Source organism: Bison bison, unplaced genomic scaffold (genome assembly GCF_000754665.1).
Source record: "Bison bison bison isolate TAMUID 2011002044 unplaced genomic scaffold, Bison_UMD1.0 scf7180017864456, whole genome shotgun sequence".
NCBI classification, from domain to species: domain Eukaryota; kingdom Metazoa; phylum Chordata; class Mammalia; order Artiodactyla; family Bovidae; genus Bison; species Bison bison.
Window position 1 is genome coordinate 29,846,713 of NW_011495018.1, and position 13,331 is coordinate 29,860,043.

Here is a 13,331-nt window from a genome sequence, read left to right on the forward strand (position 1 = left end):
TACTTTGGCCACCTCATGCGAAGAGTTGACTCATTGGAAAAGACTCTGATGCTGGGAGGGATTGGAGGCAGGAGGAGAAGGGGATGACAGAGGATGAGATGGCTGGATGGCATCACTGACTCGATGGACGTGAGTCTGGGTGAACTCCGGGAGTTGGTGATGGACAGGGAGGCCTAGCGTGCTGCGATTCATGGGGTCGCAAAGAGTCGGACATGACTGAGCGACTGAACTGAACTGAACTGAAGATAAGCTTGTCAGCTGAGCTGGGTCCAGATGTACACTCCCCTTAAGGAATCCCAGGTCACACAGCCCTTGCCCTTTGCTCTCTGGTCCGTCTTCCCAATCAGTGCTTAGCCTCTTCCCTAAACAGCTCTGCACTCTGCAGGAAGACCTTTCTGGCAGTATAGCTCAGCTGTAAGCTAGAGTGTGGACCATCTAAGAGGACAGACCTCAGAAAAAAGGATTCAGGTGATCTGAACCTCTGCAGGCGTTCCCCCTCCTCATCTACGGTCAGAGACCCTGTCACATGAGTGTCTGAAACAGGGGGACCTCCTCTCACGATCCTTGCCCCCAGCTGTGAGGGTGGAATGAGGGAGGAGAGCCCCCCTTCTTCACCCCACCAGGGCTCAGCTCCAGGCGAGACCATAACAGAGCCTCAGACACCATTGGCTGGGCCTGGAGGGAGGCAGCACTTTTCAGTCCCTGTGCCTGGCCTGGGTCCGCACCCTGATCCATGGTGGCCTTTTCAGGAGCTTTTAGTGGAAATGAGTTCAGACCTGCAGTGAAGTTCCAAAGCGTCCCTCTGCTCCCAGCCCCACCTACTGCTTTTTCATTACCTCTTCTACCAGGTGGGGAAGCATCCCTCCCAGGCCCCATCTGCAAGCAGCCCTGCTCTCCCCACAGTGTTCACCTCTCTTGCCCCACCTTCCTTCCAAACCCAGTCTCCACACCTTCCTATTCCCCCATCAAACCCCTGCCTCCCAGCTCCCTCCCACCCTCTTTCTTCTTGTCCCCTGCACTTGCTGAGGGGAGAGAGAGCCCCTGACACAGCACTGACGGTCATTCCCCACCCTCCACGTCCTCTGCTCCCTCCCCGCAGCGGGCACAGACTCCCCCTACAAACGGCTGGAGGCAGAGGCTGCAGGAGACCAGCTGCTCTCCCATTCCCTTCCCTTTGCCCTCTGCTGGCTAGGCTAACCTGTGTCTTTGTTCTCTCTTTTTCCAGGTGAGAGTGGGTACCTGAGGTGCCAGGTCCCCTGCCTCATCCCCCATGAATGCTGTGGGAAGCCCCGAGGAGCAGGAGCTACAAGAGCTGGGGAGTGGAGCCTGGGACAACCCCACCTATAGCGGCCCCCCCTCCCCTCGAGGGACCCTCAAGATCTGCACCATCTCCAGTGCAGTGCTGTCTCAACCCCAACCCAAGCAGCCTGAAGATGGACCCCTGGAGAAGGCACACAGGACCCTGGTGTCCAGCTGCTGCCTTCGCATCTGTCACGGCATCAGAGGTGCCTGGTGGGGGGAGGCACCTCCTGAGATACTGGGGTCGGGAGAAGGGGCCAGCTGAGGCTTTGGGAAGGGGATGGGGTTTGTGAACTGTCTGTATCAGATCTGAATGCCCCAGAGTACAGAGGCTAGTGTGTGGTCTCTCAGAGGGAAAGCCTGGCACGGTCATCTCTTGGGGACCGAGAAGCATATATGGGAGCTAGTTTGAGGGAAGACATGGATGTGATGATACCCTAGCCTGCCCCACCTGAGGTAAGGTGATGGGAAAAGGGCCTGGGGTGGAAACAAGCATAAATTCCAGGGACTAGTTTGTGGGGTAACTGGAAGGAACCCTGCTGTGGGAATTCTGGACATCTCCCTCCCTTTAGGACTTTGGGGAACGACCTTGACTGAGAACACAGCTGAGAACCGGGAGCTGTATGTCAAGACCACCCTGCGGGAGCTTTTGGTATACGTCGTGTTCCTGGTGGACATCTGTCTCTGTGAGTAACGTTTGTCTCTGTGTACATCTGTGTGTGATCAGCACCTGTGTGTACAGCAACTGTGTACACACCTCTGTGGGCAGCGTCTGTGGGGACAGCCTCTACCACTTGTGTGAGCAGACCGTGTCCCAGGATCTTTATATCAATAATAACATTCTATTTTATACTTTTCCAGCTTCAGGCCTTTTAATTAAAAAGAACATGTCACTGAGTTCAGGAGAAAAAGGCAGACTGTGGGAAAACGTCATACAAATTGCTTTGTCGAAAGTTACAAGGGGGAATCCACTTTTTTGTTTGTCTGTTTCGTTTTTAGGGGAATACACTTTTTAAGATCAAGTTCTTGGTACTGACTTAGCAACCACTGCTCTCTGTTGGTAGGTGGAAGTTTTTAACCTTCTGTAAACAGTGGGTGACACTCTTTTCTGTTCAGAAAAAAATAGTTTAGTGGGTTTCACATAGTTATCATAGACTAGGTTTGATCTACATTTCTTTGGAGGCGGGAAGAAAAAGATTCAGGCATGCCTTAGAACTCACCTCCCTAATAAAAGGGTTAAAGGTGCAAATGGTATTATAATCAGTGCAGCTAAGATTCTCCCATGTGAGAGAGCACCATGCCACAGGTATGGAGGGAAGCTTATCTGAAACTCTATCTATAGATATAAGCTGGGAAGGTTTGGTCTGTCCCTTGAGAGAAGCAAGTGAAAAGCTAGATCAGTGAGTCATGGAAGAACTGGAGTTAGTGATAAAGATGGATTGAACAGATGCTATAAGGCCTATAGGTAAGTGTGCTTTGTACTTAGTTAATTGCTGCTTTAAGTTCTCACACAAGTGCATTTTGGTTAGTTTGATAGAGTTGTGTGGGTACGTGTGTGTTGACTTGAAGCTGCAGCTTAGATCATACAGCTAAGGTGCCTCCATTACTAGATGACTTTATACCTCACAGAGGGCTTCCCTGGTAGCTCAGCTTAAAGAATCCACTTGCAATGCAGGAGACCCCAGTTCAATTTCTGGGTCGGGAAGATCCCCTGGAGAAAGGTTAGGTTACCTACTTCAGTATTCTTGGGCTTCCCTGGTGGCTCAGATGGTAAAAAAAAAAAATCTCCCTGCAATGCAGGAGACCTGGATTCGATGCCTGGGTTGGGAAGATCCCCTGGAGGAGGGTATGGCAACTCAGTCTAGTATTCTTGTCTGGAGAATCCCTATGGGTAGAGAAGCCTGGTGGGCTACAGTCCACAGGGAGGCAAAGAGTTGCACATGACTGAGCAACTGAGCACAGCACAGCACATACCTCACAGAAGTCTCTGCTCTTTCTAGGTTGCATAAATATTCTGCAAGTAGAATCTGAAGATCTGATAATATAATTTTGGTTAAAAATGTCATCATGTTTGTGAGCCACCCACATTTAAATAAGCCCTCTAGGAAAGCTGAGCACTTGCTTTGGTTGGACTTGGTTGGGACTCATTCTTTGGGGAGAGGAGGGTAGCTCTGTGTTTGCCATAGGCCATCAGCATGGAGTGAAAGGAGACAGAGCATGTGGGGAGCAACAGTCGACCCAGGGTATGTTTTGTGGGACCCATTTTATTCCTCTCAGCAAATGACTGTCAGAAATTCATTTGTTGACATACTGTCTTTTTGTCTCAACCATCTGCCAGGAAGGAGTGTTTCTCTCTGTTTTCAGATCCTATGACAGCAGCTGTAACATGCAGGCAGAGCCTTTCTTTATAAACGACTAGAATGTCTCTATTTCCAGAGCAAGATCGGGAGGTTTCTGGATCCCCAGAGTTAGAGTGAACCATTCTGGCTTCTGGGTGGGAAGCTACAGTTCTCAGAGCCCAGTAGTCCATCCGCTCACATTCTCCACTTTTTGAGATCCCAACACACTGCCGAATACTAGGTGGTCTGTAACTTGCCAAAGTCTGAGTCATAGACTCAATCCAATGATCACAGAAACTTTGAGTGGCCAGGAGCTTTACAGGTCATCTAGTTCAAAGAGATAGAAATCCTTTCTCCTTGATCCTCCCTGTGGAGCATCCGTGAGAGTTTCACTGTTTCATGAGGCAGCTCTATTTCCTTCCATCCACGGAGCTCCCCCTTCTGTACCAGACCTTGGACCAGACCTTGGACTGAGATACGCAGAGATGACTGATCCCTGGGCCTTTCAGGGGCTCAACCTTCTCCTTTTTGAGAACTTCCTTCTATTGAGCCATCTACTTCCCTGTTACTCTCCAAAGTGACAATTCTTCAGCTGTGTGAATGAATGTGGTGATCTGTTCTCTGGATTAGATACCTGCTAATTTCCCACTAAGCCAGTCATTATAAAATGGTTTCCAGAAGTGGTATTATGCAGCGACTGAAGGCATGGGCTCTGAATTTACACAGACTTGGGTTCAAACACCATGTTCTACCATTTACCAGGTGAGGGACCTTGAGTAAGTAGCTTAACTTCTTTGAGGTTTCGTTTTCTCTTCTATACCTACCCAATCCAATAGGATTATTACATGAGATACATGAAGTAAGATCCATGGAGTCATTACCTCCATGCCTAGCATATATATTCCATAATGCTCACCATCCTGATTGCTTGTCTCCAGGTCTGATCTATATGATACCCCTAATGGACAAAATACTCCATAGTCAATCCAACCAGTTCAGAGTTCTGTGATGCTGTTACTCCAGAACTGAGGGATGTATGAGGACAGGCAGAGGAAGTAATGTCTGAACTAAAACCTGAATGAGGAGGAGAATTCTGCTCCCTGAAAGGTGAAGATGAGTAAGTTTCTGGGAAAAGGGAATAATGTGTGCCAAGCCCCAGAAATGACAGAGGGCATAGTTTAGTGAGAGTGCCTCAGTGTGGCTGGAGCAGGGATTTGAAGAACAAAGTGTAAAGGAAGACAAGGCCAGCTGTTTAAGCAGAGGGTGTTGTGAAGGGCTTTATAAAGTATAATAAGTAATTGGAATATTATCCTGAGGACCCTGTAAAGACTTATAAGTACAGACTGCCAGCTCCCTCAAGAACTTTCTTTTGAAAGAGAATTTGGAGGTCTTCATATTCTGATGATTCCTACAACATGCAATAAAATATCACTAATACTAGTTTCCTAGGCCCCCTCCTCTCACAGCCCCTTCCTTGCTTCAGGCTAATTTTCAGGTAACACAGAGCCTTTGACAAGGTCTCAGTAGGGCTTCTTTGGTGCTCTCCAGGGTCCTGACCTCACCTTTCTAGCATCTTCGCTTCTTCACTCAGCCTCCTTGAGCTCTGGCCATCTGCAACTAGACTAAATATTCTCAGTGGGGATGGTGTAGCCCCCAAAGGGGTGAAAATAGTTGCTTTCAGAGCAAAACAACCCTGCTTAGCTATTTCTATAGCTTTTGGATCTCCAAAGGACCCTAGTACATGAGCTAATGTAGAAAATGTATGTGATATTAAAATTTAATTAGGGTATAGGGTGATTAGGAAAAAATGTCTAAAGAGGCTCCTGGGTTAGGGTACAATGCAAAAAAATGTTAAGAAACACTAGACTATGCCTACTTTAATTTTGCTAGTTAGTGTGCTGACTAAACTCTCCTGCCTAAGGATAGGGATGCAAGTCCCAGCCATTGAATCTGGCATAAAGCAGAATGGCTATTGTTCTATCAGGATGCTGTCTTCTAAGAACTGCCGTGACATCTGGTTGGATATGTACTGTATCAATTTGCTTTTTTCCCCATGAGTTCCTGAGACTAGGTTCAGCTGCTATAGGACACATATTTGGCATTAAGCTATGGCATAATGGAAAGATCAGGATATTGGAGTCAGAAAAACTAGATTCAGATGCCAGCTCTTCTCCTTACTAGTTTTGTGATTTTAAGTACTTCCTTGTTGGTAGAACAAGGCTAATAATACTTATGGAGATAATGTATAAAGAACCTCACACAATCATTGATAGTAGTTATCTTTGTGCTAAGGGGATTTCCAAATACTCGAACTTTTAGTCTGCTGGTAAAAAAAGTACCTTTCAAGAAAGAAGCAAGTCTGAAAAGACTGTATATTGTAGGATTCTGACTATATGACATTCTGGAAAAGGCAAAACTATGGAGATAGTGGAAGGACCTCTCACTTCCACACACACAGAGCCAGGGTGGTACCTGTTATGACTGATGAGGTTATGTTGCCACATTGTCATCATCCAAAGTCCATACTTCACATTATGGTTCACTCTTGGTGCTGTGTATTCTGTGGGTTTAGAATGGAATTCTCCAGGTAGGAATACTGGAGTGGGTAGCCTTTCCCTTCTCCAGGGGATCTTCCCAACCCAGGGATCGAACCCAGGTCACGTGCGTTGCAGGCAGATTCTTTACCAGCTGAGTCACAAGGGGGCCATACACCATAGTATATGACTGATGAAGTTATGTTGCCTCACATCAGATTGTGTGCTTTCACTTGGAATTATATCATAGTTCCTCATGTTTCTAAGTGTTTTTCATATTTTCATTTTAATAACTACAGTCACACCTCAGTTAACTAAAACATTTCTCCTGTTATTTCAGTATTTGCCAAGAATAGGTAAATATATCTATACTTGCTGCTTTTTTTCACCACTTTTGTTGAATTACCTCCTTGGAATTTCCAGGGAGAGAGGTTACTATGCCAAAGACGGGACTGTCTTCTTAGTGCTTGCTATGTGTTGTTATTTTGCCTCTGTAAGCAATCATATAAATGTATTATATTGCTAGCATTGTAAGATCACACCAATTTTGTCACAACTTTGATAACATTGAATATTCTTATTTATAATTTTTATTATTAAATAGGCATAACAGTATAGTTTGCCTTAATTTATTTGTCTTTGGTCACTAGTGAGGATGGACAGTTTTCTCATGTTTTAATATATTATGTGTTTATTTTTGTATAAATTGCATAAGAAATACATTTTAAGAAGAGCAAGGAAGAAGATTGGGGGTGAAGTTTGGCACATTAGACCCTAGGTGAGGGACCAACCACCAAGGGGCTCACTTCCAAGATGTGGGTTCCTGGGGCTGGAAAGAATAGTCAGCTAGGTCACCTATCACCTGCACAGCAATTTGGCCTGGGATGGGCACCAGTAAACCAGGGTGGTTAGCCATACTAATTACATTTCTTCTCCATTATGCTTTGGATCAGGAACTGGGTGGATCTAGACACCAGGGTATTTGGAGTCTCATCTGGTTAAAATAAATCTGTCTTTTTGATAGAGGCATTATGGGTGAACTATCAATCTTTACATAATAACCATATCAGTTGTGCTTTCACACCTGTTATCTCATTTGATCCTGACAGCAATCCTGTAAGGAGTAGATACTATTATTTCCGTTCCACAGCTTAGAAAGCTGTTATGATTGTCATTATGAATAGTCCAGGAATGATCAATAATTCAGTCTGGTTCCTGATGGGTAGAGTCACTCCTATTTCTGGGCAGAGAAAGTGCTTAAGAATGATCTTCCTGCCCCCTCCCCTTCCCACCCACCATCATGCTATTTCTGAAAGGGCTTCCAGCCTTTTGCCTTCTTGGCAGGATGGCTGTAGCCTTTTGTTGACGGAGGAGACATTGAAGGTCTTTGTGTAGAAACAATGGCTGTTTGTTTTAGGAGACAGCATTGTTATCTCAAAGGCACACCTGGGACTGTCCCTCACTCCCCTCGAATAGAAGCAGCTCTGAGCCAAGACAAGGCTGGGTCTGGTCACCATGGAGCTGTGGAGGAGGGCAAAGACCGTTGGCCTTTGGCGACTTATATCTACACACCAATTAATGTCAACTGGATGCTCTTTATCCACTACTGGTTGTCAGGAAATGCCGGCCTCTGTTCACTCAGCTTTCTTTTAGTGGATTTTAAGGTTCTGTCTGTAGACTGATGGAATCTTACACTAACAGGAGAGGCTGGAGTAAGCTTGGAGATTAGGAAGAATATGTCTTTTTTTTTTTTAGATTGAGATAGAATTGATAATGTACCATTGTCTTAGTTTTAGATGTATAACATGATGATTTGATATACTTATATATTGTTAAAGGATTACCACAGTACGTGTAGTTAAGTTTAGTTTATCAGCACACATAATTACAGTTTTTTTTCTTATAATGAGAACTTTTAAGATCTACTTTCTTAGCAGCTTTTCAAATATAGTCACCAGCCCTGTGGCCCAAGACTTACTTCTTATAACTGGAAATCTTTACATTTTGACCACTTTCACCCGTTTTGCCCACCTCCTGTGTCTGGTAACCACCAATCTGTTCTCTGTATCTATGAGTTCAGGAGATTGAGATGGTTTTCTTTTTGTTTGTTTGTTTGTTTTGGTTTCTTTGTTTTTTAAGATTGTACCAGTAAGTAAAGTCACACAGTGTTTCTCTCTTTACATACACACATACACACATCACCTTCTCTATCCATTCATCCATCAGTGTTTCCGTGTCTTGGTTATTGCAAATAATATTGCAGTAAACATAGGGATGTACAGATTTCATTTCCTTTGAATAAATACCTAGAAATAAAATTACTGGATCATATGATAATTTTATTTTTAATATTTTGAGAAACCTTCATAGAAGATGGCTTTCTTAACTGAGTGTCCCTAGAATTAACAAAGAAAGGAACAGAAAGATATGAGAGGTTAAGGAAATATCTTTAGGTGAGCCCCATCCCCCACGTGGCTGTAATGATGGCAGAAGATAATTGGTCATATAGAATCATAACCTTAGTGAAGGCACAGTGGTGATGGAGATAGTATGGGACCTGGAATAAGATGACTTCCTTCAAATGATGGTGAGACCAGTTATTAGACATGTGCCTTTGATAAGATCTAGGTCAAGATATTTAAATCCATGGAGGCTTTGATTTCCTTGTATTTCAAATGAGGATAATGTCTGCTTTGTGAGACTAGTGGAAAACAAAAAAGGTACTTAATATGGTGCTTGGCGTAGAGTAGCCTTTCAATAAATATCAGTTGTCATTCCACATCATTTCCATAAATTTGGAAAATACGGAAATGAAAAGTTTAACCCACCAGAACCTGAGATCTGTTTGAAAATACCAGTATAATGCTTAGCAAGGATCAGAAAGACTAGCCCTCCAGATGAGGTTGCCAAAGATTAAGAATGGCCATGAGGGGGCTTCCCTGGTGGTCCAGTGGCTAAGACTCCATGCTCCCAATGCAGGGGTCCGGGTTTTGATCCCTGGTTAGGGAACTGGATCTCACATGCCACAGCTAAGAGTTTGCTGGTCACAACTAAGACCTGGCACAGTCAAAAAAAAAAAAAAAAAGGTGACCGTGGGATAATAATTGCATGCCTCTACTAGCATACTTAGTTAACCATGGCCCGTCCAGACCCAGAGAATGAAGATGTCCTTCAGTACGAGAGTGAGATGATCTGAGTCAAGTAAACCTAAATGATAGAGGTTTAGGCCCTACCAGCAGGCTTTGGGGCTTCCCTAGTGGCTCAGGGAGTAAAGAATCCACCCACAATGCAGGAGACCTGGGTTCGATCCCTGGGTTAGAAAAATGCCCTGGAGGAGGGCATGGCTACCCACTCCAGTATTCTTACCTAGGGAACACCCACGGACCGAGGAGCCTGGCAGGCTGCAGTCCATGGAGCTGCAAAGAGTCAGACATGACTGAGTGACTACGCATAGCACAGCACAGCAGGCTTTGATCTGTGTTTGCTGTAGCAGAATTCCCTGGTGCCCTGGAATTTCCAGGGCCTGGATCACTATTATAAGACCAGCGGGTCTGGACATATCCTACAGTCCAGTGCTGAATGATAACTTGTCATTTAGTTTACTCCCATTTGGGGGGCTGTCACTGGTCTCTAGAAACAAACCGTACATTTAAATGCTAGATCTTAGGATCGGGGAAAGGGTTTTTCAGAACTATGACTATGCTTGAGGCTTCCCAGGTGGGTCAGTGGTAAAGAATCCACCTGCCAATACAGGAGACACAGGTTTGATCCTTGGATCGGGAAGATCCCTGGAGAAGAAAATGGCAACCTATTCTAATATTCATGCTTAGGAAATCCCATGGACAGAGGATCCTGGCAAAAGAGTCATACATGACTTAACAACTAAACAACAACAGCAACATGACCATGCTTCAGTCAAGTGCAGAAGTGCAGGCACCACTAGCTGATGAAATCTGGGGCACTGCCAGTGTAAGTGGCTAGAGGAAGAACACATAGTCATATTTATAAGGCATGAGTCTGAGTGCTGACTCTGCCTCTTGCCAGCTAAATGACCTGAGCTAGTCAAATAACTCTGAACCTCATGATTCATAGGAAACTGCTCGTGGATAAGGTGGAATAATCACCCCATGTCTGACCAGCTATACGGAGATGTTGCAGGGGAAAGGTCTTTGTAAAGTATGTAATACGGTATGTAGATAAGGGATTATAATAATACTGATAATGATCTCTTTACAGTGTGGGATGGTGGCAGGAGAAAGTCTAGGGTTTTAAGTTCAGGCAGATTCTCAAGTCTGGGTGGAGGCTAGTCACAGAAATAGGCAAAGGGCAGTGGTTCTCAAAGGTGTGCTCTAAGGACACCTGGATATATCCTGAGACCCTTTCAGGGGTTCTTGAGAACAAAATGTTTGTGAACCACTGACTTAGAGGATGAGTCTGAGCTAGTCAAACCAAATTATTTCACAACATTGAGGAAAAGGACAAATGAGACAAAGAGAGCTTATTAGGAAAAAGTTCAGATGAAGGGCAAGAGCCTGGGTATTTACACATTGACTCATTCAAACATATATGAAGTCCTGGCTTCCCTAGTGGCTCAACTGGTAAAGAATTGAGACCTGGGTTCAATCCCTGGGTGGGGAAGATCCCCTGGAGAAGGAAATAGCAACCTACTCCAGTATTCTTGCCTGGAGAATTCCATGGACAGAGGAACTGGGCAGGCTACAGTCCATGGGATCTCAAAGAGTCAGACATGACTGAATGACTAACTTTCACCTTTCGCTATGTCAGGCCCTAGGCCAACTGTAAAAGGGTTTGAAATACAGAGATTCATCCTCTGCCCTCAAGGAGGAAAGATGGTAGAAATGTAAAGCAACAGTGTCATGGTGTGATGAATACAGTGGTGAACAGGTGCTCTGGACCATGGCAAGATGTGGGGGGCGAAATGGTCAGAGCAATCTGGGAACGTTCACAGCTCCCAGAGGCAGGCAAGCGTTTGCATCTGAGGAGACCCAGAGTCAATGCCAGAGAGGCCTAAAGTCATTGCTGTTTGCTGGCTTGTTTGTTTTAACATCATTGGCTTTCAGCCTTGAGGAAGCAGGGGTTGGAGGAGGTAGCCAGAGCCAGCTAAGGCCTCAGACTATAGAAACACAAGAGCTTTGCTGTACTCCGAGTCTGAAAAGATAAGTATAACAGGAAAATGTAAAATAGTATTTTTCCTCATTCCTTACAAAAAATTCCAACCCCCCCAAAAAAATTTCTGGGAACATCTTTATTGAAATGTTAACTAATACACAGTCCTTGTTTTAAAAAGTCCAATAAGGCCACTGTTATTAACCACTATTAACAGTTTGGTGTGTATCATTTGAGCCATTTTCTAGGCACATAAGAAATGGTGGTGGTGGTGGTTTAGTCTCTAAGTTATGTCCAATTCTTGCGACCCCATGGATTGTAGCCCACCAGGCTCCCCTGTCCATGAGGTTTCCTAGGCAAGAATACTGGAGTGGGTTGCCATTTCCTTCTCCAGGGGGATCTTCCAGACCCAGAGATTGAACCCATATCTGCTGCTTGCAGGCCGATTCTTTACAGCTGAGAGCTTATGGTGAACGATGTCGGATTCCTGGAAGAGATTTAGCTTCAGGACCAGGGACCAGGCTTGATCACTCAAGAGCTTTTGTGTAGCAGTTTTATTAAAGTATGAAAAGAGACAGAGAAAGCTTCTGATATAGACATCAGAAGGGGGATGAGGAGTGCCCACCAGCGAGTTTTAGCAAAGGAGTTATAGTTTTTAAATTGGTTATCACAATAAATCAAAAGAATGTCTCAAGGTTCCATGGGGTCTAAAAGAGTCTGACACAACTAAATACACACACACAGACCCACTTTGACAATTTGCGTTTTAAGATAACAGGATTAGTCAGAAGGTTGTTTTTTTGTTTTTTTTTTTAAACTTTACAATATTGTATTCGTTTTGCCAAATATCAAAATGAATCCACCACAGATATACTGAGGTACCATTTCACGCCAGTCAGAATGGCTGCAATCCAAAAGTCTACAAGCAATAAATGCTGGAGAGGGTGTGGAGAAAAGGGAACCCTCTTACACTGTTGGTGGGAATGCAAACTAGTACAGCCACTATGGAGAACAGTGTGGAGATTCCTTAAAAAACAGGAAATAGAACTGCCTTATGATCCAGCAATCCCACTGCTGGGCATACACACTGAGGAAACCAGAAGGGAAGGAGACACGTGTACCCCAATGTTCATCGCAGCACTGTTTATAATAGCCAGGACATGGAAGCAACCTAGATGTCCATCAGCAGATGAATGGATAAGAAAGCTGTGGTACATATACACAATGGAGTATTACTCAGCCATTAAAAAGAATACATTTGAATCAGTTCTAATGAGGTGGATGAAACTGGAGCCTATTATACAGAGTGAAGTAAGCCAGAAAGAAAAACACCAATACAGTATACTAACGCATATATATGGAATTTAGAAAGATGGTAACAATAACCCTATGTACGAGACAGCAAAAGAGACACTGATGTATCGAACAGAAGGTTTTTAAGAAGGAGAAACTTCTCAACCAGGATACATAGTTGTTCTATAATCCTCCAGTTCAGTTCAGTTGCTCAGTTGTGTCTGACTCTTTGTGACCCCATGAATCCCAGCATGCCAGGCCTCCATGTCCATCACCAACTCCCAGAGTTCACCCAAACTCATGTCCATCGAGTCGGTGATGCCATCCAGCCATCTCATCCTCTGTCGTCCCCTTCTCCCCCTGCCCCCAATCCCTCCCAGCATCAGAGTCTTTTCCAATGAGTCAGCTCATCGCACGAGGTGGCCAAAGTATTGGAGTTTCAGCCTCAGCATCAGTCCTTCCAAAGAACACCCAACTGGTCTCCTTTAGGATGGACTGGTTGGATCTCCTTGCAGTCCAAGGGACTCTCAAGAGTCTTCTCCAGCACCACAGTTCAAAAGCATCAATTCTTCAGTGCTCAGCTTTCTTTGTAGTCCAACTCTCACATCCATACATGACCACTGGAAAAACCATGGCCTTGACTAGATGGACATTTGTTGGCAAAGTAATATCTCTGCTTTTGAATATGCTATCTAGGTTGGTCATAACTTTACTTCCAAGGAGTAAGCATCTTTTAATT

General features: G+C 44.6%; 1 protein-coding gene across 1 annotated transcript in view; it reads left to right on the forward strand.

The window, feature by feature from the left end:
• Positions 1-13,331, forward strand: part of PKD2L1 (polycystic kidney disease 2-like 1) — a 74,901-nt gene that overhangs the window by 21,930 nt on the left and 39,640 nt on the right. The window contains 2 exon segments of the mRNA XM_010859527.1: positions 1,226-1,505; positions 1,872-1,985. Of these exon segments, the coding sequence (XP_010857829.1) occupies positions 1,271-1,505; positions 1,872-1,985 (349 nt within the window). The 5' untranslated portion in view covers positions 1,226-1,270.